Consider the following 25,573-nt stretch of genomic DNA (forward strand, 5'->3'; position numbering starts at 1 on the left):
CTCTTAGGAAAGGAAAAGCAGCTCACAAGCAATTGCTCCTTCCTGCCTCACTAGTTCCTGATTTTTAGCTTCTCAGCACCTCCTCCCAGCAGTGGTCCAAATAGGTTTCTGCTTTCTATTAATTTCCCTGTTGCCTCTGGTGTTGATTCTAATCCTCCAAGATTATAGGAGGTATAACATCTCTCCTTTTCCAGCGAGGCATGTTTTCTGCCCTAGATTCAATATACCCAAAGAAACTTTTTGTTCTCCTCTTATACCTTGAATTCTTTCTGCCTTCCCCTGTCAGGGAGTTCTGGCCAATCATCCAATCTCCGTTTTTTCCCTTTATGTGATCTCCCTAGAAAATTCCATTTATTCCTGTGTTTTACTTACCATCTAAGTGATGATAAATCACAAATTTCTGCTTGTAGCCCAGATCATCCACCCAAGTTTCAGCCCCATCCATACAACTGCTTACAAGATATCTGCATTGGCTCTTCTAAATGTGTCCAGGATGGGACTCTTCATCTTGCCCCCAAACCATCTCCCTGTTTTCCTTAGCTTGGCGAATGGCACCTCCATCCATACCAATCAGAGACCTCCTCTTCTACTTCCTCCACACAATCCAGTGTGAAATTCCACCAATTTTACCTTCCAACTATTATAAACAAATTAAAGAAACGTATTCCAGGAGAACTATTTACCAAAATCATTATTCCCTGTGTTTAAGTCAGCCAGTGGTTTTGTATTCCCCTTCACAATCCTTTAAACAAATTACCTGCCCCTCTTCTACTCCTTTCCACTTCTTATCTACATCCAGTCATAAAGATAAGGAGGTTTAATCCCAATTTTGCCTTTTGATAGTTTCCATTTTATAGAAAAGACACCCATCTGGTTTTTGTTTGGCCAATTCCAACTTCTCTGGGTTTCAGCCATACAAAGCAGGGGAAAGTGAAGGAAGGCAAATCATATGCAGTATTTACATTCTCACATCATTTCCTTTTCAGGCATGGGGATGGTCCTTTTTACCCACAACTCATTTCTTTTCATATACCTCCAGCCACAGAATTCACAACAAAATACAGAGGTTGACCTAAAACTGATGGGAGAAATATTTTATGCAATGTTTTCTATCCACCCAAGTTACCCACTGACCATTCTTCCAGAAGAACCAATGGCATTGTTCAGAGAGTGACTCTCCATTTTACATACGGCCAGATACCTACCATTCATATATTTTTCTCTATCTTGCTGTTAGTGAAAGTTAGTTTTCCTCATCTCTCAACTACCTCCCCATCAGAAAGGTGGTAAAAACAGAAATTAAAGACCAAATGGTCCACTTCACTACCATTTTATAACTCTGATATAAAGATTTGGTGAGTTTGAGGAGTTCAATTATCCATGATTTTCAGGGCTAATAATCATCACAGTTAGCAATATGCCATTGATATTCTAGCTCCCATCTCCCAAATGTTGGGCAAATGAATTATTCTATTTCCAGTTCTATGACAAAACTTGGTTTTCCTTCTCCAGACCTCTTTGCTTCTTCACTGGAAAGTACAGACAGCAAAACAAGGAAGCCCTTAAACCATGAAGAGTTAATCATGCTATTAAACATAACAGGAAACCTTACCAGATCTCTCTTCCTGCCCCCTTCTAGCTAGCTCAGTCCCAGGCAGATACTCATGCAGGAATGCATGCTGACATGACTGAAGCCTATATAAACAAGCTGGGACATTCTTGAAGTCCTGCATTCATGGCAGAAAAGCTTGCCTCATCCCCAAAGTAGTAAAAATAATCATGGGTTTAGAGAAACGGTATATTGCTTCCCATATGATTACATATCAATGCAAAAATGCATACCTCACATCCAATTCTTTTATGGAATCAGATTGTCCAAAAAAAAATTTTTTTTTAAGACAATAGTCACTTGGGTTTGGAGTCAACAGTGTCAACAATGCCTTCTGGGGCACAGAGTTCTAAATGCCATTTAAAGAGGTTATGCAACAGCTGTCAAGAAATTTCAGAAGAAAAAAAAAAATTGGTATCTAGGTTAGGTTAATATCATACTTCCTCTCTTCTAAATCTCCTTGGAAACTATTATTTGACCCAAATGAGTCAGATAATTTCTTAAAGGGACCTCCAGCTGCAAATATGAGAATTGGTATTGTAGTAGCCACTTGGCTATTCAGTGCTGGCCAGTGAAAATCCACCAGGCTAAAGGAAAATCCCCACTTAGGGGACAGGCAATTCAGTGGCAACACTGAGGCAATGAGCCTGAGCGGGAAGAGCAAATGGAATCTTAGCAGCAAGATGCTGGCAGATGTTCTCATTCCTGCAGGAAGGGACCCTGAAAAGGTCCAGTTACTGCCTTCCAATCAGAGTGCACAAACATAACATTCTCTAACCCCAGAGAGAAACCTATGTGGGTTGGAGAGATGGAGATACATCTTGCTCTGAGTACACTGTGATTGCCCAATGACCAGGAACCCTGGCTCTCTCCCCAGCTCCCACAATGCACCTGTGCTCTTTTTCTTGTTGCCAAGGCTTTCCCCTCATCTATTTCACTTGGCATCACAATCAGCCTTCAGGCAGTAACCTCTCCATCATTCCTTGGCATTGAGGTCATAAATGAAGAGCAATAGCCCAGCTGCAGGGTCTGAGCTTAGCTGTCCCCACCCCGCACAATGTACAGATAGTTCACTTTGACCAGATGCAAAATAAAATCCTTCTCACTACATGTAACAATTGCTCCTGTTATTACAGGACAATGTTTATTGAAGAGCATTTAAATTGCTCTATAGATAAAATAGAGCTCAGTGCTCAGCTAGAGAATGAATTAAATATTTCTTCCTAATTACTATGGTGCCCGTATACATCAGGGATACTTAAAATATCTCTAGGCAATACACACACATTCTAGATTAAAAAAATAGTTCAAGTTCCTCTTTACAAAACACATACATATAATACATACCATTTTGGAGAAAAAAATTTTTAAAGAAAAATCCCTGGTACTAATAAAATTTCTGAGCCCTAAGCAAACATAACTTATTGATGTGGTGTTTTACTCCCTTAATGTTGTCACTGCACGAAAATGTCTCTGGAAGCCTCCTTCTAGAATCATCTTTGGGCCTGGGAAAATTTTAACTTTCTCTGACTTCTTTTGAAAATGAATACAGTATTCAAAATAGTCCTAAGACACTTGATGTTGAGAATGATGAATAGGATGGATGATCTCGAGGAGTGTGAACAATATTTTGGGACTGAGGTTAACCTATGGGTTGAGCACCAGGAAGTTTTAAGATTAACAGCTTCTCTCAATAAAGGCATATAGCAACTCAGAGAGCAGAGTCAAACTTACTTGGCTTTATAAATTGAGTATGTGTTTTCTAAAAATAAAAATAAAAATAAAACCTTACTGTATTATAATTATATCTTCATGTTTATGTGAACCAGTTTTAATGAATGAATACATAAGATTGATTTACCAGGTAGTAGCCTCTATCTACACACAAACTATTGGAACAAAATTCTTAGAAAGTATTTTATTTCTTAAGCAGCTTAAACACATCTTTTCTTCCACATATATGGATTATTGTATACATTACTTTATTAGCTTAACAAACTCCACTGGATAGAAAGGGAAAGTTTAATCCAGCTGACCTCAATTCCCCATTAGGCTTGACTGAATCCACAATCATTACTCAGACTCGATTTGACAATTCTGCACCAGGCATGCTGCCCACCCCTTTAGCAGCCTACAGAAAGACCCAGACACTTCACAGAAGACTCAGTGCCTCACACCAAGCACTCACACCAATAGCAAGATCTGTGCCAGCCGGAAATCAAGATTTTTCCAACAGATCTTCCATAAAAATGCTTTCTTCACTTTGAGGTTTTAGGAGCTAATACCACTTTGACCAAAGACATCAAAATACAAGAATACCCCCCTATTATTACCATACCCCTCTTCCAGGCCTTGCCTTTCACAGCGTCCTTCCTTAGGCCTCTGCCTAAGAATAGGACTGAATACAGGATCACACGGGAAGAGACCTCAGAGATCGTCTGGTGACATTCCCTTAAAGTGAGATAAATTGTCAAGGTCCCATAACCTGTCAATCGCAGAATCCAGGCTCTAACCCAGGTCGCCTAAATCCTGAGCTGTGGATTCTTTGGCAGAATCTCATCAGCTCTCAGTTTTCATTCAAAATCTGTAAGAATTTGGGGGTTAAGTCAAAATCCCAATGTGCCTCAGGGACTAGGAGAGTTTGGCAGATGCTTTTTTGAATTCCTGACTCTTTAATGCCTTCTTATTTTGCAGAGTTGCAAAACAAACAAACAAAACAAAAACAACGCATTTCCCAGATTCTTGCAGCTAGTATTCTAGATGTAATTTAGTTTCTACCATACAGATGCAGCCACACAAGACCCGGAAGCAGGGAGTGAGGAACACACAGCAGAGGCCACCGTTGTTCTCCTTGCAAGGGATGGGGAAGGCAATAAACATCATCCTGTAACACTGTCCCAACTCTAGGACAGAACTGGTGGAGGTTCTAAACACCTCCCCTCAGCATCACAGGTACCAGTGGCAGGTGACCAGTGGCAGGGGTTTCTGCTAACTGTCCTATTGGGTCATTGAGTGTTTCTCTAGATTGCTTTTCCTGCTGGGAAAGGTCCCAAATCTAGTTCCATGACCCTGCTGGAAAAATGCCATAAGCTAATGTATTCCTAAGAAATTCCTTTTTTCCTTACACGAGCTAGAATCAACTGTGTTGTCTCATTCTGACCTCGGGGAAGAACATTCTAAGAAAACTTCTCAGAGGAAAAGAATGTCTTATCTTTTAGGCAACAGAAAATCAGCCCCATAATTAGTGAACATTTTTAGCCTTTGAATTTACCCAGGACAAGTCCTGCTATCTCCTGATCCATTTCTATCCCCACAAAATCCCAAAACGTACCTGTCATCTTTGTTTATCTGGTCTCCAAATCCCACAGTGTCAACGATGGTTAACTTCAGCCGTACATTGCTTTCCTGAAGCTCATAACTTCTGGCTTTTAACCGGACACCTGGTTCATTGTGAGTAGCTGGGTCACTTTCAAATTTGGTGTTGAATAAAGTGTCCATTAACGTGGATTTGCCGATGCCGGTCTCACCTACGTGGCCACAAGAGAGACATCAGAGAATGTGTCTGTCAATGCCTCTCAGACATCAGTTCAATTCATTAGGAATTTCTTATATTTGTAAAAAAATTTTAGAAGTCAGTATCACCAGAAATCCCACTATGAAAAGATAGTTCTTTACCTATGTGATCAAATATCTCCCTAGAAAAGTCTTAATGAATTCCAGAAACCAATTAGCATAAAAGATCTTGTACTTACAGGTCAGGATGCTGTTCTTAACCTCTATATAGAGAAAAAGAACCTGTAAGCTTGCCTGTGGTCAGTTTGTACATTACAAAGACATAAACTGTATCTCTTCTTCTCCTAAATGTTGATGTGTGAAGTTATAGAACTTTAAAAAATACTCTATTGTTTCTGATACCAGGAAAAAAAGACTGATCTCATTTATATTATCTGATGTCACCAAATTACCTGATACCATCTAAAGTTGAAACGAATTACATTTTTCAAAACAACACTCTTGACAATTACAGCAATAATAACAAATCCAGCTAAAGTTACTGAGAGCTTACTTTGTGCCAGGTCCTGTAGCAGGGCCTTCCCATGCATTATCGCATTTAAATCCTACTACTGTCCTCCATTAAATAGGTTTCCTTCATTTTACAGATGGGACAGTAAGGCCTAACTATGGTAAAGGGTGTTGTCTAAAGTCACATTGTTATGTGGCAGAGTCAGGGTTCAAACCCAAGTTTGTGTGGTTCTAACACCTACACTCAACCAACACAGCATCCTGACTTTACTATTATAGAGAAACCGATGGCCTGATCTTTCCTAATATTAGTTATGCATCTGTGTGAATCCTCCCTATTATTTCCATTTTTCTTTCTTTATTCAACTGGAATCAAGATGGGAAACATTTATTACATAGTTTTCCCAGTTTCAAGGTGATATCTGTGACAATGAGACTAAATGCAGTTGAATGACTTCCAACAACGGCCTTGTTAATTCACTTTGTTAGTTAAATATGTGTTTATCGCAGCTCTAATGTGTACAAAGAAGAGTGGCAGGGACTGGTAACACTACTCTAATCAAAATGATGAGACCCAAATGTGGAGGGAGCAATGAAGAACGTGAGCTAGGCCTCCAAAATCATGCCAAGCAAAATTCCCTCTTTTTTTTAATCTTTAGTTTTGAGAGAGAGAGAGAGAGAAGAAAGAAAGAAAGAAAGAAAGAAAGAAAGAAAGAAAGAAAGAAAGAAAGAAAGAAAGAAAGAGGGGGAAGGGCAGACAGAGAAGGAGACAGAGAATCCAAAGCAGGCTCTGTGCTGACAGCAGAAAACACCATGAGATCATGACCTGAGCCGGAGTCAGATGCTTAACTGATTGAGCCATTCAGGCACCCGGCAAGATTCTCTCTTCAACCCAATTCTTATGTTGAGTCAAAAATAGCTGGCAATGAGAAAGAACCTACCTTTGTCATGGGTGGTGGTGGTGATTGTGTGTGATCATGGAAAGAGGGAGGTAAAAATCAAGAAACATTATCCATAACAATGCCTTTGTTTTTCAAATCTGGAAAATTTCCCAATTACACTTCCCGTTCAATTTAAACATGCCAATATGCTGCAGCTCTTTCAACAAATCCAAATCCCATGATGTTCCTCTTCTAAAGGATTGCTATAAAGACTTTTAGGATGGTGACAGTTCTATGGGAAAAAGAAGAGCTCTGGGATTTGTAGCTTTAAAGCAACAGTCCCACTGTAACGACAAATCCACATATTAATGAGAAGTTCTGTAATAATACTCATGGCTTTCAAACATAATGTGAAAGTGAAGATGGAGTCTTTTTGGATTTGAGCTTTCTCTTAGAAGCTTTATGTTTTACCACTGTCAATAACAATTCACTCACAGGATAAAAACTGTTGAAGTACATCTGCCTTACTCCTTAACCTTTCCCATTGGGCCCTTATACATCTAAGACCAAAGAATGTCCTCCTTCACCAGGCTTCATTTAGCCAGTAGTTTTTCAGTGCCTACTTTGTGCCAAGTACTGGGAATACAACAATGATCTAGCTTGATATGGTGCTCTCCCATTGCTTAGAATTTGACCTGGAACATGAATGAATAGCAGTCAGGCTCTAATTTATTGTTACGGAATGATATTCTAAGTGTCTGCCATAACTACATTCCTCTTAGGAGCAAGACCACACCCTGTGATCTTGCTAGTAACCACAGGTAACTGGACCAGGATTAGCCCCCTTGACCAAAAATACCTAGAGCAGCCTGATCATTAAGCTCTAAGAAAGTGCTTCATACTGGACAGTGACCTGTCCATCCAATTAGAACTTCTCTCTTTCGGAGTCTGAATGAGATACACAATCCACACACAAAGCAACAGCATGGAAAAGAAGCCTTGAGGCAGAAAAGGCTGTAAATAAATAGAAGATGTGTTGTTGACAGACAACTAGTTGAGAATACAGGAAAAGAGAGCAGATAGATGAGGTAGAGCTTAGTATCCAAAATTCATTCCTTACTAATATTTGAGTACTCTGTGACAAGCATAGATGCTACAGAGAATACAAATGATACTGACTGAACTTCTATAATATCCTGAATGTCATCCCAGATCTTCACAAAGTCTAGCAACAGTTGAAGACTGTTTCCTGTCTTCCTTGGCTTCTTGAATATTCTTACAAAAAAGCCCATCAATAAAAGTTATCTAGGGGCACTTGGGTGGCTCAGTCGGTCGAGCATCTGACTTTGGCTCAGGACATGATCTCACGGTTTGTGAGTTTGAGCCCTGTGTCGGGCTCTGTGCTGACAGCTTGGAGCCTGGAGCCTGCTTCAGATTCTGTATCTCCCTCTCTCTGCCCCTCACCCACTCATACTCTGTCTGTCTGTCTCTCTCTCTCAAAAGTAAATAAGCATTAAAAAAAATATTTTTTTAGTCATCTGAACTAGTTTCTGCTCCCTAATGTGATAGAGCTCAAAACATTCATATCCATGTTTCATGGCTTAACAAAAATAACTTTGAGCAAAACAAAGTTACTATGTGATGGATACAGAAACAAAGAGAGCTCTCACTCTATATACTTAGAATCTGGTAGGCAAGTCAATACTGTAGGCACTGGAGTCATTTGAAGCACCTGCTACCTGTGTAACTTTCTCAAGTGCAGCCAACTTCTTCTCAGGATTTATCCATTTTCAGAACTTGGACAAAGGAACAAGAGCAGAACTATCTTATAAACGTCTCTCCACAAGGTTAAAGTTTCTGTCAGTACAAAGTGACCCATTTAACTTTCATCTCTTTTCCTAAAACAGCAATCAAGACTTCAATTTACATGGTAAGGATTCTTGGTTACTTAGGACTGAAATTACCATCCCATTTTACTAGGTTGAGAGTTAGTTAAGCATGTGTGAATCAGGAACATCGTGCTTTTTCTTTCTTTCTTTCTTTCTTTCTTTCTTTCTTTCTTTCTTTCTTTTTTTTTTTTAAGGCAAGGTAATTTTAATTATCATGTACATTAAGGTGGAAATTATGAACAATTAGCATTCCAGGCACTACTTATAGCACAGGGTTAATCAATGGGTTGGAAAAACCACTGTTCCTCTAAATTTCAGAGTGCTTTGCTTTCCATTTCTATGCTCCGTGCTTTTAAGGGCCGTAATTAGACGCAGCTACTCTAGCAGCAGTGTGATTCACCAAAAGCAGCTGAGAAGGAAATGACAGATTTTGGAATAAAAGGAATTACAGAACTAGGGAAGGTTTTGAGTGCATTAGCTTGTGAGGCTTCTCTGTATCCTCGGAAAGTGGGGCATCCTCTATAATTCTGAGATACCCAAAAGAGCAAAAAGGCTTCATTCTAATTGAGTAACTGAAAGCCTACTGGGCAAAGGCTTGGATTCAAACCCAATAACCATAACAATATTTTGAGAAAATAAATGACTAACACCAACTCTGAAGCATTTCAGAACTCCCTAGCAGACTATCTGGCACAGAACAGGCATTTATTAAAGTTAATTGAGGGGGGAAAAATGATCATGCTGATAATTTATACTGAGATTTACCATTCTGGTAGATTTTTCAGAGTTTGTTGTGTATTCTGTTATAAACACATCTGCCTAAACATTCCGTTGTTGCAGGAGAGACTTGCTCTTCAAGTGCTATCTGTGGCTTCTGTTTTTCTTGCTCCTGCCAGTGCTGGTGAACATGACACCCACATCACAGAGGGAAGCAGTGCTACTTTCCATGCTATTCTCAGGCTTATTTAAACCACAAGCCCTAAGCTGGACATTAACAAAGAGAGAGAGAGAGAGAGAGAGAGAGAGAGAGAGAGAGAGAGAGAGAGAGAGAGAGAGAGAAAGAAAAAGAAAAAAAGACACAGAAGGATTGTATTATTAATTAGAAGGTAACTGCAGACTGAGTTGATCAATGATGATGCTGATCAATGCTGATCGATGATTCAGCATCTTTTACTGATTGCCACATTTGGCAACCTATATAATTATCCAAGTAATTGTGCATGAAGGTCTGCCTGCCTCCTCTAAATATTCCAGATTTTATTCTTGGACGGAGCCACATAATCAGAGAGCTATGTACCTAAGCTGTGTTTTTTAACTCCTTTGATGAAACGTGCTTTGGCTAATACCACCAGCCTGCATGAGGGACTTGAAAGAACGGCATTATGACACTTGGCATTGCATGGATTAATGCAGCAATCTAGGGAATACCCAGGAACCTAGGCCTAGCTGTAGTGACACACGCCATAGCTCTTCTCAAAATCCCTGGGGAGATTTTTCTAGGGGAAACTATTTCATCTGGAGCAACTATTTAGCTTTTACTTTACAAATACTATAAATCTGACACTGTTGAACTTTTAACTCATGTTTGGCACATAATATGTGCTCAGTGAGTGTCCTTTGGATGAATGGGTTCACTCTAAGCTCTGACCACTGGCTGAGAGACAAATGTATCCCTGACAGAATTAATTGGCACAGATTGACTTGATAGCTTTGAGTTCTGACCCTATCTCTGGCTTCTTTTATTTTCTCAGGTTAATCTTATCTTTATGCATTTACTCATTATTTCACCCTATAAACCATTTCATATCCTTTCCTAGAAAAGCAAACCAGGATAAAAGTGTACACCTGAAGCAAATGTAACATTGTGTCAGCTGTTCCCAAATAAAAATCTTTTAATAAAATTCTTTAGAAAAAAAATTGAGGTGTAAAATTCCACAGTTTATGCTGATACTGTAGTCTTGGCTAAAATGATCTTAAACTTGTGTGTTTTCCATTCGTCTTCTATCATCCTCTCAAAACAACTATAGCTGGATTATAAGAAAGATTTTTATTTTCAAGATGTATTATTAATTTACTTTGACCATACTACTGCACTGGTTGTTCTTCGAAAGCATGTGTGGTACAGTATTTTATCCATCTTTGTATATGCACAAAGAACTTACATACTTCTGGACTGATGTTGAAGCTTCTCATAGATCAAATGCCATTTTTGAAAACGAATAAGATATATAAATTTAAGATTGTGAAGAAGGCTGAATAATTTTAGACTCTCTGGAGAAATACAGCATAAGAAAGAAAGGGCTTTATTTAAATGCAAGTGCAACGTGGGGGCGGGGGGGGGGGGTTGTGATTTTGTGTGTTATAAGCAAGATGGAAGGCAGGAAGGGAGACTATGAACTCCTGGGTGTTCTGATGCCCAATTTAACACCAAGAATTTTCGTCCCTGCTAAGTGAATACTACTCTCCTCTTTATTACATTTCTTTCCAGGACTCAACAGAGATGGGTTCTAATACCATACCAGACATTTAATTCATTCCCTCTAAAACTACACTAAACTGGGGCGCCTGGGTGGCTTGGTCAGTTAAGCATCCGACTTCGGCTCAGGTCATGATCTCAGGGTCCGTGAGTTCGAGCCCCGCGTCGGGCTCTGTGCTGACGGCTCAGAGCCTGGAGCCTGCTTCCCATTCTGTGTCTCCCTCTCTCTCTGACCCTCCCCCACTCATGCTCTGTCTCTCTCTGTCTCAAAAATAAATAAACGTTAAAAAAAAAAAAATTTAAAACTACACTAAACTCATGACAGGATTAGTTTCTGCCCTGGTTTGTTTCCTTTCTTTGCAAGGTAAAAGCTCTTGCCACAAAATAAAATTAGATTCTAAGACCTTTTTTTTTTTTTTTTTTTAATTTTTTTTTTTCAACGTTTTTTATTTATTTTTGGGACAGAGAGAGACAGAGCATGAACGGGGGAGGGGCAGAGAGAGAGGGAGACACAGAATGGGAAACAGGCTCCAGGCTCCGAGCCATCAGCCCAGAGCCCGACGCGGGGCTCGAACTCACGGACCGCGAGATCGTGACCTGGCTGAAGTCGGACGCTTAACCGACTGCGCCACCCAGGCGCCCCTCTAAGACCTTTTTGATAAACATGATCAGTTTCCTTTCAAGGATCACAATTCTTTTTTTAAAATTCTCAATCCCCTCCCATATTTATCACATGAAAATGATGCTATAACTATCACACATGTGCATAATGTGTTAAAATACACGGGGCCCCAAGGTAGCTCAGTCAGTTAGGTGGTTAAGCCTCCCACTCCTGATTTCAGCTCAGCTCACAGTTCATGGGTTTGAGCCCCAAGATGGGCTATGCGTTATGTCCCTCTCTCTCTCTGCCCCTCCCCCTGTCATGTGCTCTCTCTTTCTCTCTCTCAATAAATAAATAAATTTAAAGAAAAACAAAGGGACATTAGGATGACAAGGTGAAAAGAAAGTACCATGGATACACTTACATTAAAGGACACCTACTCCTCTGAGTGGCTGTCAAAATATTTCAATCAACTAGTTACTTTTTCATACACCCTTAACTTTAAAAATAGATGGACCATTAATTGGCAGTGAGAGTTGTTTTCGTATACAGATATTTTGCTATAAAATATTTGTGGCAAAGGGATTTGATGTGTTCTACCCTCTGTGGATAAGTATGCTTAATACTTAATCCTGACACTCTGGTGTCCCAAAGAGCTAATGCTGGCTCCAGCCAAATGGCTCTAAGGAGTCATGGAAGAATAGCCAGGATTCACAGTGGAGTGAAAAGAAGAAGGAGGAAGAGGAGGAGGAGAAGGAGAGGAAGGAGAGGAGGAAGAAGAAGAAGAAGAAGAAGAAGAAGAAGAAGAAGAAGAAGAAGAAGAAGAAGGAGGAGGAGGAGTAACAGAAGAATATGAACAGCATGATCTCATTTGTATAAAACCAAAACATAAAAGTATTTATGTAATTGTGAGAGATCTGTTTGTATCTGTCCATGCCCAACCTCTTTTCTGATTGTGTCTTCTTTCTCACAGGGAAACCCTTGTGTTTTGCGGTGGACTAACCCCTGATCCCACCCTGAGTGGGCACATGATTCAGGCCTGGTCAATCAGAGACATCCTGTGACTGTTCAGCGAGACTTGTCAGAACGGCTGGTTCTTTCCTCTGGGGTTGTTAAGCCGGCCAAAACTGCTGGAAGCCATACTACCCCCATGAAGAAAAAGCCTGAACATGAAGCCAAGCAGAAGCAAGCAGGATCAAGAACCAGAGACATAGTCTTGAAAACATGCTGCGGATCCCTAGAGACAGCTGTTCTTAATTACATGATTCCACAGATTACCTTTTTAGTGTGCTTTGGAGTTGCAGAGGCCTCTTAACTGAGTTTAAACCAGATTTCTGGAGTTCTCTGTGGAAATTTTCCTAATACAAAAACAATCAAAGAGAAATGCAACACTGCTGGCTTTGAAGATGGAAGAAAGGGTCCACGAGCCAAGGATTCAGGTCGCCTCTAGAAGCTGGCAACGGTAAGGAAATGTATGTTCCCCCAGAGGTTCTGGAAAAAAACACCGCCCTATGGATGCCTTAATTTTAGTCTGGTGAGACACATGTGGGACTTCTACAGAACGGTAAGATAATAAATTGGTGTTGTTTTAAGCCACCAAAAATAATTTTTAAGTATGGAAAAATACAGAAGATTTCTAGAAGGATTCCACAGTGCTACCTCTATGGAATAGAAATAGGATAGGAGGGGAAAAGGGCTGGGGGAGACCTTATAATTTTTTAAGCAACAAATACATATTATTTTAATTAGATTAAAAACTAATTTTAAAAATATTTAAGAATGAGCAGTGCCTGGGTGGCTCAGTCGGTTAAGCATCCGACTTCAGCTCAGGTCATGATCTTGCAGTCCCCTGAGTTTGAGCCCCGAGTCAGGCTCTGTGCTGACAGCATGGAACTTGTTTCGGATTCTGTGTCTCTCTCTCTCTCTGCCCCTCCCCTGCTCTCTCTTGTGTGCTCTCTCTCTCTCTCTCTCTCTCAAAAATAAATAAACATTAAAAAATTTTTTTTTTCTTTTTAATGTTTAAGAATGAGCCAGGGGCACCTGGGTGGTGCAGTTGGTTAACATCTGACTCTTGATCTCAGCTTAAGTCATGATCTCACAGTTGTGAGATCGAGGCCCAAGTCAGGCTGGGCATGGAGCCTCCTTGGGATTCTCTCTCTCCCTTTGCCCCACCCCTACTTGCACTCTCTCCCTCTCTCCCTTAAAAAAAAAAAAAAAAAAAGAATAGAAAAGAAAAGAAAAGAACAAGACAAAAATAAGCCCAGAATAAAGATCTAAGAATCACAGGCATGTTCACCCACCTAGGACAGTCAGGACAGCAGCTGCTTTACAAATCCATCCAGCATGCATGTGGCTTGTGATGAATTCCAACCAGCATCCTAATTGTGCTATTTAGCAGACAGGGTCAGCCAATGAGCCAATACACCCCACTGCACACTACATACTGGGTCAAACCAGGTCCTTCCAGCCAGCCCAACCCCACTGAAAGGCTTTACCCTGCTTGTAGGGGCTGGGACATAACTCTCACATGTATTCTTGAAGCTGATTTTAGAGACAGGGTTGGGGGGAATGGGGAAGAGAAGCCAGAATAGTAATTGGCCTACAATTTAGCACACTTTTCAATAGAAAATCAACAAATTGCCAACAAATTGCTACGCTAATGAAGAATTGCCCTGCTCTGCAATGAGCATTTACCCTAAGAGAAAAGATAACTCATTTATGCCACGCTGTAGAACTAGCTGCCATTCAGGAGCTCTGCTACTGAATTTTAAATGGCTTCATGCAGGGAAAAGGGGAATGCATGAGAGCTGGCTGCTTTGGTCATATTTCTCTCCAGTTATTCTCTTATCCAATGCTTAAGACATAATGCCAGAGTGGGAGCTCATCTCGTGTGCCAGTTGTGGCTCTCCACAAATGAACACCCAGTACAGGGGCCACATTTAATACATTTGAGCAGTTTTTGTTTTTTTTTTTAAGTTTATTTATTTGAGAGAGAGAGAGAGAGAGAGAGAGAAGGCACATGCATGCACAAGAGGAGGAGGAGCAGAGAGATAAGGAGTGAGATAATCCAAGCAGGTTCCATGCTGTCAACAGAGTAGACTGGGGCTTGATCTCACGAACTGTGAGATCATGACCTGTGCAGATATCAGGAATCAGATGCTTAACCAACTGAGCCAGCGAGGTGGCCCCAAGAAGTTTCTGAAAAAGAAAATATCTGCCCCTTCTCCCAATAACCAAGAAAATTTAAAAATGATGGTTCTTATGTTTAATGCATACCTTTTCTAAATTCACTTCATTTTACTTGGATGAGAGAAATAAGTCTGGTACATTCTGCCAAGTTTAGGGAAAGGATGGTCCACTTGGCTACATATGTGTAATTTCTTCCTGTCCATCTCAGACTGATATCTCGTAAGTATACGCCCAGAAGACAACGGCCACAAAACAGTGCAGTCCAAAGCACTTTACTGCTGTATAGCCTGGCTGTTCATCAGGAGTGACAGTGAAGGAAAGGCCATTATCTGTTCCAGGGACATTTCTGCTTTAAACCAACCAATTTATATTTATATTTTCCTCTTTTTTCCCCCACATTCATTTCTAACTTTCCTTCTCTTACTTTAAAAAGGATATGGCTAAGACAGAAGAAAAGTAGCAAGGCCAGAGGCCTCGGCTAATGTACAACATTTACAGGATACATAAAACATACTGAGGAGGTGGGGCACCTGGGTGGCTCAGTTGGTTAAGTATCTGACTCTTGATTTCAGCTCAGGTCATGATCTCACAGTGGTTGTGAAATTAAGCCCCACACTGACCCTGGGGTCAGGCTCCATGCTGGGCATGGACCTTGCTTAAGATTCTCTCTCGCCCACTCAGTCTGCCCCTCCCCCTCTGGCACCCACTCTGAAACAACAACAACAACAACAAACATATTGAGGAAGCAGATAAATCAGGTCTCTTGGGGTTTTTTTTTCCAGTTATCTACCAGGAATAAACTAAGGTCAATTTTAAATTCCAATTTAAAAACAGAAGTTTAGGGGTGCCTGGGTGGCTCAGTCGGTTAAGCGTCCGACTTCGGCTCAGGTCATGATCTCACGGTCCGTGAGTTAGAGCCCCATGTCGGGCTCTGTGCTGACAGCTCAGAGCCTGAAGCCTGCTTCAGATTCTGTGTCTCCCTCTCTGACCCTCCCCCATTCATGCTCTGTCTCAAAAATAAATAAACATTAAAAAAAAATTAAAAAAAATAAAAACGAAGTTTAATTTGATAATTCAGGCAGAAAATTTATTTCAACTATAAAATAGAATTTTAAATTCTTTTGCTCTAAAAATAAAAAATTTAAACATTATGTTTATTAAGGTAGTTAAGAATAATTTCAGATTTTACTTATGTTAGGTAGTATATCTTTAAAAAGACCTCAACGGTGGTAACTGTTGCATTGTAGTCAGAGACCCTGGAAATAAAAATGCTTTTCAATGATCTTACAATGTGTGTACATATCAGTTCCTTCTTACAATTTCCTATAGTCTAGTTAGGATCTAAGTCCTCCCCACCCCACCGCCCAAAAAAGTTAAAATAAATATTTTAATAACAATATTGAATGACTGCTTGATGGTGTGACACAAATAAAAACAATTTGAGTAACATCACAAAGCTTACAAAACATTTACCAAACACAAGTCTCAACCTCTGTAACTGTGTGACATATACAGAGCGGGTATTATTGCCCTGCTTTACTGATGAAAAAAGCGAACAAAATTATCATTCCCCTCTTTCCCTGAAAAGTGCCACTCTGACAGTCACTTGCCAACAGCTAAGGGTCAGACTCCTTGCTCAGCAGCAAGAGATGAGTCACTTACCAACACAGAGGATGTTGAAACAGAATCCTTGAGAAGTAGACTTGTTGACCAGCTGGTCAGGGAGACTGTCAAATCCAACATGGCCAGAAAGGGACAAGTTTCGAAGCTCTTCATTCTAGAATTTCAGAGGGGAAACATTTGAGAATTCTTGAACTATGCCACCTGGGTCTCCCACGTTGTGGACATTACCATTTCCTTCCTCTCTTCTTGACAGGTATGGAAGAAGGAGATTCCCTCTGTACCCACATCCTTCTTGGCTCCTGCACAGCTGATGGGACCAAAACTTCCAAAGCCATGCTCTTACCACAAAATCACACTGACTCCCAAAGCAGATTCTATCCCAAGGCATCTCGCTTCCTGCTAAAAGTGTACTGGCCCAGGGAAATAGGAGCTTCCGGAGGTGGCTACTTCAGATATGCATTAAGTGATATAAAAAACAATCATGTTGATGGCTTCAAGAATTCAAAAAAAACTTCCAATTTACTTTCAACCCAGAATGAAAAATAAGTAACACTCTTCTAGATATAGGAAGGAGTTTGAGACCCTCAGAGTGGAGGATACATACTTGTTACAAATATAAAAATTCTGTAACCACTATACATGCAACATATTTAAAACTATTTGGCACTTGAACTGATCCCATCTCCACCATCTGTTGTACAGGTGTTCAGGGCATCTTTGCTTCACCCTGCACAGCACCCAGCACAGGCTCTGCGTTCACTGGGACTTCTCAGAGTCTACTGAAGGAGACTGGGATAAGGTAGTCATCATACACTTAAAAAGTTGGGTGGTTTATATTCTTTATAATGTGCTGACTGCCTCCATGACTTTGAATCAATCTCATATGTGTTGGAGGTAATCTGTGAAAACTTTCTTTCCAGGAAAACAGAGGTCAGCTACGGTCCTTCAATTACAACATCATGGTTATGGTTTGGGATTCCAGAAACTAGATACTGAAAGCCTCCTTGAAAACAAGACTCCTGGTATTCTGGCTCTCTTACCAGGTCTTTATATTCAAAATACTAGGGGCACCTGGCTGGCTCAGTAGGTAAAACATACTACTCTTGATCTTGGCGTCATGAGTTCGAGCCCCCCACGCTGGGTGCAGAGATCACTTAAATAAATAAATAGGTAAATTCAAAATACTGAACTTTGAGTGAGAAAATGACCCTCAAAATTCTATTTTTGTAATAAAAAAGAAAAAGCTTTGCACAGGATCATTTAATCAGTATTTCTTTTCAAAAATATTGGTTTTCATTATTCTTCTATTTGTTACACAATGGTGAGAGTGATTTCTTTTAATAATCAAGGACTGAGACTCCATTTTCACATCTCTCTGGTCACTATACAGGCAGGGAAATGTGACTCTCTAAATATAGTGATTTTAATGGAATGTTTTATGAACATTATAATGCCTAAGGTCCTTGCCATTCTAAAATTCTCATTCTGTGAAATAAAACTAAAAACCAGCACGCTGCCTGAATACCATGATGGCAGCTGCAGGTTTGAGGTCAATGGGACAAAGAACAGATGCCTGGTCTATGAATAGTTTCCTTGAAACCTGCCAACAGTGAATATGAGACTCGAGAGTAGGCACTTCTCCTTGAACAGGATGGCATGGTCGACAGCTCCCGAGCAGCTTTGGTAGCAGGGCCCCATGCGCAGCAGGCCTGGGAGCTGGCCAGGCCTCCCAAAGCACTGTGTGGCCCCAATTCTACCACCTGCCCCTGCCTCTTCAATACCTCAAAGGTTCAGACATCAGGTATTTTTAGGGTGTTTACCACATCCTCCAAGACTTGGGGGAGGAGGATTTGAAAGGAGTCTGGGTTATATTTAGATCTCTTTCCACCACAGCTGCACAATGGCTGTCGTGCATCAGGCCCGGGAGACACCATCACACGAGCCTTCATTTTAGTTGCATCACTGACCTGAACAGTCAGTGAAGGGCCTGAAAAGAGGCAAAGCAAGGAAGAACCATCATCCTACCCTCCCCCTCCTCCCACCACAACAATTCTTTTCATTTCCGGAGGAGGGTGGGGGTGAGGAAAGAGTGGTTTATTACTGTGGATTCCACATTGTTGGGTTTTTAGATTCAGATAGATATCCACCCATGAGCCAATCCTGGGAAAGAATCAGAGTTAGTAATTATAGCTCTCATCCCAGAACCCAATGCACAGCATCTCATATTCTCACCATTTCCAAAACACGAGAAACCACCCACACACCCACTGAGTATTTTTATACCCGCTGAAAACCACATACAAAATGAAGGGTTATAAAACAGTTTGGTCTTGAAATTTTTTAAATTTAAATTTATTTCTTCAGAGTCTTATAACTTTGTAATATGAAATATGTAAATATTATATTGCCATTTTAAAATTCCATAATTTGAGCCTAATTCTCTGCCCAGGATTAAAAAAATTCTGAGGGCTATTGCCCATCAGTATGTGATTGGGAAAAGGCAAGGAGGAAGTTCCTCCTATGGTTCATGAGACGGTTTAAAAACTGGAAAGCGCTATAAGCAAAGCAAAGAAAGGCTCTAAGTCCCACACAGCAGCTGAATTGAATTCCTGCACTCCAACATTTTATGTTTCCATGTTTACTGCTTCTTGCCTTAGCTGCCTCTCCCCAAAAAGTATGGGAGCTCTTTTGAGTTACGGATGCGGTCTGAGGGAATTTCATATACAGTAAAACCTTGATTTGTAAGCACAATTTGTTCTGGAAACATGCTTGTAATCCAAAGCACTCGTATATCAAAGTAAATTTCAAGAACCACTGGCTCAGTTGTGATCACGTGACATTTGGCACCACGTACAACTTGTATTACAAGACATCACTTGTTTATCAAGTTAAAATTTATTAGAAATGTTTGCTCGTCTTGTGGAACATTCGCAGAAAAAGTTACTTGCAATCCAAGGTTTTACTGTATTTTCATGTCCTTACCATTACCACACATCTAGAAATGACTCTCAGCATTTTCTAATACTGAACTTTTTGCCTGAGTTCCAGTTCTGACTTTCTGGAATGGTTCCCTTGGGTTGTCCCACCTGTACTTCAAACTGATGTTCCTGAAACTGAAATTGTATTTCTCTATCCCAAACCCATTCCTACTCCAGAGTTCTCTATTTCTGTTAATGGCACTTACCTATGCTTGAGACCCTCCTACACCTTGCATAAATTCCAGAGAGTTACCAAGACCACATCCTCCTCTTTATTCTTACCTACTCAACCACCTTCCAATTTGTTTCCTTGCCCCCACCCCACTCCCCCTAATCTTTGTAGCTGCAAAAGGATCTCAGAACACAAAGACCCACAATCCAAACCCCTTGGCCTGCCATCTCAGGGCCTCCATGGGTTAACCCCAAATCCCTTACCTCCTCTCCCACTTCTCCCCATGGAGCACCTTCCACTGCCGCTAACCTGAATTACTTACTGTTCCTCAGACAACCCCCACGTCTCTCCCCAACAGTTTATTCACACCATTTCCTCTACTTGGAAGGACATTTATAGCCAATGTTTACATATCCAAACCTTCCAGATACTGCTGAAATTTGATCTTCAGCATTATCTTTATTATTAAATCTCAGACTTTCAATAAATACTCCCCTTAGCAAAGAAAGGAAAATAATGATTGGATAAAGATGGGTCAGGGTATTTGGTATTCCATGTTCATCATAACAGCTAATACTTATTGACCATTTCCAATGTTCCAGAAAAGCCTTAATAACGAGTGAACTGGTTAATTTATCTTAACAATTCTATGAAGTAGTTACTATTACCCAACCTCAACTTCAGATGAGAAAACAGGCACAGAAATTTAGTAACTTGCTCAAGGTCACAAAGATAAGCTGAGGAGCTGAAATCTGAGCCCAGAAGTTAGGTTCTAGAATCCAGAGACCTTGCGTTTAGTCACTGGTATCACAGGATGATCGACTAAGTTCTCAGGTAGCCCCAGACAATACAATGGTTTCAGCCACTAACAAAATCTGTTATGTTAAAGTAGAAAAAAATTCTCTAAAATCATAATTCTTCGCCAACCATTAGAGATGGAAGTTGAGAATGAGAATTGGCAAAGTAGCTCCAAATATATTTTCACTGGTCTTGGCAATGCCAAGGCCAGACTGATTTATGCAGCCATGACACATGAAGCCAATAATAAGGCTTAGTTCTGACCATTCTTTAAATGAAAGTGCCAACACAGAGCCACTAGGTAACTAACTATAAGACCTTAATTGAGTTAGTCCTCCATTTGCTAATCTATCCATGAAGGGTCTGTGCTTACATGATTTCTTTGCCCGCTCCATCTTGAAATGAGTTGTGACTAAATTCTATGGTATAAAGTAATTTAATGGCCTCATTTTTCTCTTTTTAGGTCACCTCCACATGAACACAATTATGTATTTGTTCACTCAGAATCACTCACTGCTCAGGGGCACCTGGGTGGCTCAGTCAGCTAAGCATCTGACTTCCACTTCGGTCATGATCTCACAGCTTGTGAGTTTGAGCCCCGCCTCAGGTTCTGTGCTAACAGCTCAGGGCCTGGAGCCTGCTTCTGATTTCTGTGTCTCCCTCTCTCTCTCTCTCTGCCCTTCCCCTGCTCTCTCTCTCTCTCTCTCTCTCTTAAAATAAATAAACATTAAAAAAATATACTCACTGCTCAAAGCACTAAGGGAGCAGATGTTATTTTTGTTATTCATTGATAAACTCTTCCTGCCTTTAACAGGTTTACCATGTAGCAGGATATAATTTAATGTAATACTACTAAGGATAAAAATGATAAAGTGACTTTATGGTTGAGACAGGTTGATATAGGGGGAGAAGTAGCTTTTGGCTAGGGAAATTCAAGGAACATCTTTTGGAGGCCAGAGCTCCCCAAATCTACCAGGGGAAAGAAGTCCAAATTGCAGAAGCCTTCTAGATAAATATTTATCGACCATTTCCAGTGTTCCAGAAAAGCCTGTCTTTGCCCAAAGGGTCAGTTTACTATGAATATAGACTCTGAAGTTTATAATCGACAAGTTTTTCAAAGATACCTAACTGATTTCATTATTGAAATAATTATAAAATAAGTTATCTAAGAATATATGCCAACACCTACATTCTGAGTGCTACTTTAAAAAAATTTTTTTTATGATTATTTATTTTTGAGACAGAGAGACACAGAGCATGAACGGGGGACGGTCAGAGAGAGAGGGAGACACAGAATCTGAAGCAGGCTACAGGCTCCAAGCTGTCAGCACAGAGCCCGACGTGGGGCTCGAACTCACGGACTGTGAGATCATGACCTGAGCCGAAGTCAGAATGCTTAACCGACTGAGCCACCCAGGTGCCCCATGAGTGCTACTTTAAAATAAGTTCCACAACTCCAAATCTTGCTTAACCAGGAGCAGGATGGCAAAGGGCCTGGAGTCAGACAGACGTGAATTTGAATGCCAGCTTTGCTTCCTACTTTTCTTAGTCTGATGGAGCACTTGGCAGGGTGGCTGGGAGTGAAGGAGTCAGCAAGTATGAGAGTGCCTAACACTTAACAGGTCCTCAGGAAACCTGGGTTTCCTTTCCCTAAATTGGGTGGGAGGAAGAGACGGCTGTGAGTTTAAAATCAGAAATGAATGAGCTCAGCTAGTGCTGCTGGGCACCCCAGGAGAAGCTGCTGATCAGCAAAACCCTCAGACTCACCAAGAAAGAAAGATCACAAAGGGAAGAACAGAAAGAACAAAAAAGAAGTGAAGGAGAGAAAGAAGATGCTAACAGGAAGAAAATTCACCCTAAATAGGAAAGTCATTTACAAAGCTGGGGGGAAGCCACAGAATCACATTCCTGTCTGGAGGCATCAACATCTTCCACAGCTGGAAACCATTCTGGATTCCCCGCTTCACTCTTCACTGTATTTTAATTCAGCCCAGAGCCTCCAGAGGTGAACAAACTGGATGTGCCCAGATGGGTTCTATTCACCATATTCAAAGTGAAAGGCTAGCCCCTTTCTTTACATTTAAAACTGAAGGCTTCCGTGGGTGTGGTTAGGTGATCTATGGCTGCCGATCCTTATCAGACAGAAACAAGAAAGAGAGCTTGTTAACCAAGGTGATGTAGGTTTTAATGTACCACACAAACAATTAGACTTAAGTTTTCCTTTTAAAAGTAGATATTACCATTTAAGTTTAGAAAGATTTCACCCCCTTAAAAAAAAAAAAAAATATATATATATATATTTAAGCAATAACTTTTATGCATTCATTTAGAGAACTGGAGATTTTGTTGACAAGAAGTGGCAATTACATTCTTCTCAAAGCTTCATTTTATAGATAATAAGTTATATTGATCCAAGTCAAATCCTGGGCTTATGTTTCCTCATCTGTAAATGAGGTTTAACCAAAAAGCCTCTAAGCAAAGTCTTTCGTTCTAATGCTAATTCTATGGGTTTTTTTTTTTTTTTATACTTATTATTTTTGAGAGAGACAGAGTGTAAGAGAGGGAGGGGCAGAGAGAGAGAGAGAGGGAGACACAAAATCTGAAGCAGGCTCCAGTCTCTGAGGTGTCAGCACAGAGCCCAACACGGGGCTTGAACTCACGAACCAAGAGATCATTACCTGATCATTACCAAAGTCCGACACTTAACCACTGAGCCACCCAGGTGTCCCCTATGGTTTCTTGAGTATGAAAATCACAGACACATAAATCCAGTTGTCATGTTGCTTGAAGAAAGCCAACACAAGGTGGAAAATTCCTGATAGTGTATTTTCTCTTCCCAAATCAAGATGGCTCAATTTTTAAATGACCCTTGAAAGCGAGTTTCTATCACTTATCCTGGGAAACTCCAAACCTAATTGAAATCTGTGTGTATACCTCTGTTTTCCGGCTTAAACAAACAAAAATGTAAAGTTAACTATAATTATGAGTTAGTTTTTAAAAAATGTTATAAACCCACCCTTTACAGCTGCCCTGCTTAGAAACATTTTTTTATTCCTTCAGCTGTATCTGCTGACATCCACAAGATTTTTGAAAAGTGGATTTATAGCCTCAAAACAAAAAATAACTCTTCTGTGTAAGTTAATCATCTGTGCTCAAGAAAAAAAGTAAATGTTTATTCATGCTTTTATTCATTCAACAAATATTTATTGTGTGCCACTATGTGCTAGACACTGCAAAATGCTAAGGAGGTGACAGTGAGAAAATAAAGCATCCTTAACTCATGAACCATATAGTCTAGTGGGGCACATCGATGTTAATCAAGTAGTCACTAACATATAATCATAAACTATCCAAAGTACAAGATGTGGTGCAACCTTATAACTCATGTGATTAGCTAGTCATTCTTCCAGGGAATCCACCTGCCTGGAGTATGTAAAAACGGTGTTAGCCTGCACCACTGTCAGATATTAATTTAGTATATAGCCCCTATGTATAGTTGAATTCAGATGAAAGCAGAGTCTATTTGACCAGCATTGCCTGATGGGTGGAGGTAGAAATGACTAAGACTCAAGTCTTAAAGCAAATGTCCAATTTTAAGTACTGCTGAGATGGAACCAGGAGACATACTCCCTCTGCTCTGTCTTATCCCCATAATGATGATGCCCACTAGGAGAAAAGAGAAGGTGCGTATCCTTCTTCATCTTAGGTAGTGCCTTGTCATGAGGTCCTGTTTCAGTGGTACGGGTGCCACCCAGATGAAGCTGGGCAGAGAAGAACATGCTGTGCCTTACATGAAATCCTTGACTGAACACCAGCCAGTGTTTGGAGAGATCCTGGCCTCACCAACTTCCCAAGAAGTAAGTTATACCCAAGTGCCTGATGGATCATTTTCATAAATACACATTCTTATCAACACCACGTTTTAGAGAGTATTGAACTGGTTTCATATTCTTTTAAAGAAAGCAAAGTTGGTGGGAAGATGGGAGACGCCTTTAGTTCCCAGGCAAAGGGGAAAACCCTGGAATGTGAAGTATCTCAAACCACAACTATGAAGTCTGCAGGGGGATGCCATTAAAGCCAGGCATTGCTGGGGTAATTTCCATAATATAAAACGTCTGAAGCATCTTGTTACCAATGAGGATCCCATTCTTTAAGGATGACTTGGAAAACACTGGCTATGCTGCTTGTCATCTATACCATGAAATCCCAATGTTGGAGCCAAGAAAACCCCCAAGGAAATTGTCTCACACAAGCAGCAGTATAGAGACAGTCAGGAAGAAGGAACAGTCACGAGGAAAACCCTAAGAGGAAAAAAACTTGAGTGAGAAGAAGCATCCCCAGGGACCAGCTCCCAAGTCACAAAGCCAGGGAAGGAGCATCCCCAGGGGCCAATTCCCAAGTCACAAAGCCAGAGAAGGAGCATCCCCAGGGGCCAGCTCCCAAGTCACAAAGCCAAGGAAGGAGCATCCCCAGGGGGCAGCTCCCAAGTCACAAAACCCAGAGAAGGAACATCCCTAGGGGCAAGCTCCCAAGTCAGAAATCCAGGTAGATCAGCTCTGCCCAACAAACCCAAGGAGCCACCCTTAAAAACACCACCAAATAACCAGAAAAGATTTTGATAAATATTGAGTGTCCCAATTTCAAGTGTCCTTTCTAAGTTAAGTCTCTCCAAAAGACTGCCAGAGGAGGAACAAATTTTGCTTTGCCAGATCCTTGCAAAAATAATTTGGTGTAGGGGTTTTCTTTGGGAATGATATGACTACACGGAAATTTTACTTTCTAATTGTTATGTTTCTGTAATATTTGACTTATTATGAACAAACACCTCACACCTTTTAAATGGAAAAGAAATAAAAGATTTTAAACATCAGGAAATGCTAAAAGCAATAATAACAAATAACAAATTATAAAAATCGTTTTAAAGGAAGTAATAATAAAGGGGTAACAGGATAAAATGTGCAAGTATTTGGTTTTTTCTAATAACAGAACCAAGTCCCATTGAAAGTGATAAAAGTGAGCAGAAAAGTAGAACAGCACAGTGGAAATTGCTTGACATGTAAAGTCAGAGGGCTCAAGGGCAACTTTGGCATTATTTAGCTGTGTGACCTATGGTAAGTCATTTAACTCTCAGCTTCAATTCTGTCAACTTTAAGATAAAGGACTTCACAGGGCTATTGCAGGAATTAGCATAATTCTCTATCCTCACCTCAGTTTACACACTTTTCTCAGATGACCTCTTCCTAGCCTGCCACTTGAATGACCTTCCAAAGGCTAATGACTGCCTTGGCATAACCCGTAGCCACTTCTCCCTCTTGGGCATCCCTGGTGCCGGCA

General features: G+C 40.5%; 1 protein-coding gene across 7 annotated transcripts in view; it reads right to left on the reverse strand.

Annotated features, from left to right (window-relative positions):
* SEPTIN11 (septin 11) overlaps positions 1-25,573 on the reverse strand; it is an 88,333-nt gene that overhangs the window by 28,235 nt on the left and 34,525 nt on the right. For 6 of the 7 annotated variants that reach the window (XM_019466851.2, XM_019466822.2, XM_019466826.2 and 3 more), the window contains exons 2-3: positions 16,331-16,445; positions 4,941-5,136 (exon numbers count right to left, since the gene is read on the reverse strand). In XM_019466851.2, the coding sequence (XP_019322396.1) occupies positions 4,941-5,136; positions 16,331-16,445 (311 nt within the window). Of the gene's footprint in view, positions 1-1,842; positions 1,866-4,940; positions 5,137-16,330; positions 16,446-25,573 lie in introns of those variants that run through there. The other variant, XM_019466861.2, reaches the window with a different exon arrangement.

The sequence above is a fragment of the Panthera pardus genome, unplaced genomic scaffold (genome assembly GCF_024362965.1).
Source record: "Panthera pardus isolate Hobbes unplaced genomic scaffold, ASM2436296v1 HiC_scaffold_13, whole genome shotgun sequence".
NCBI lineage: Eukaryota > Metazoa > Chordata > Mammalia > Carnivora > Felidae > Panthera > Panthera pardus.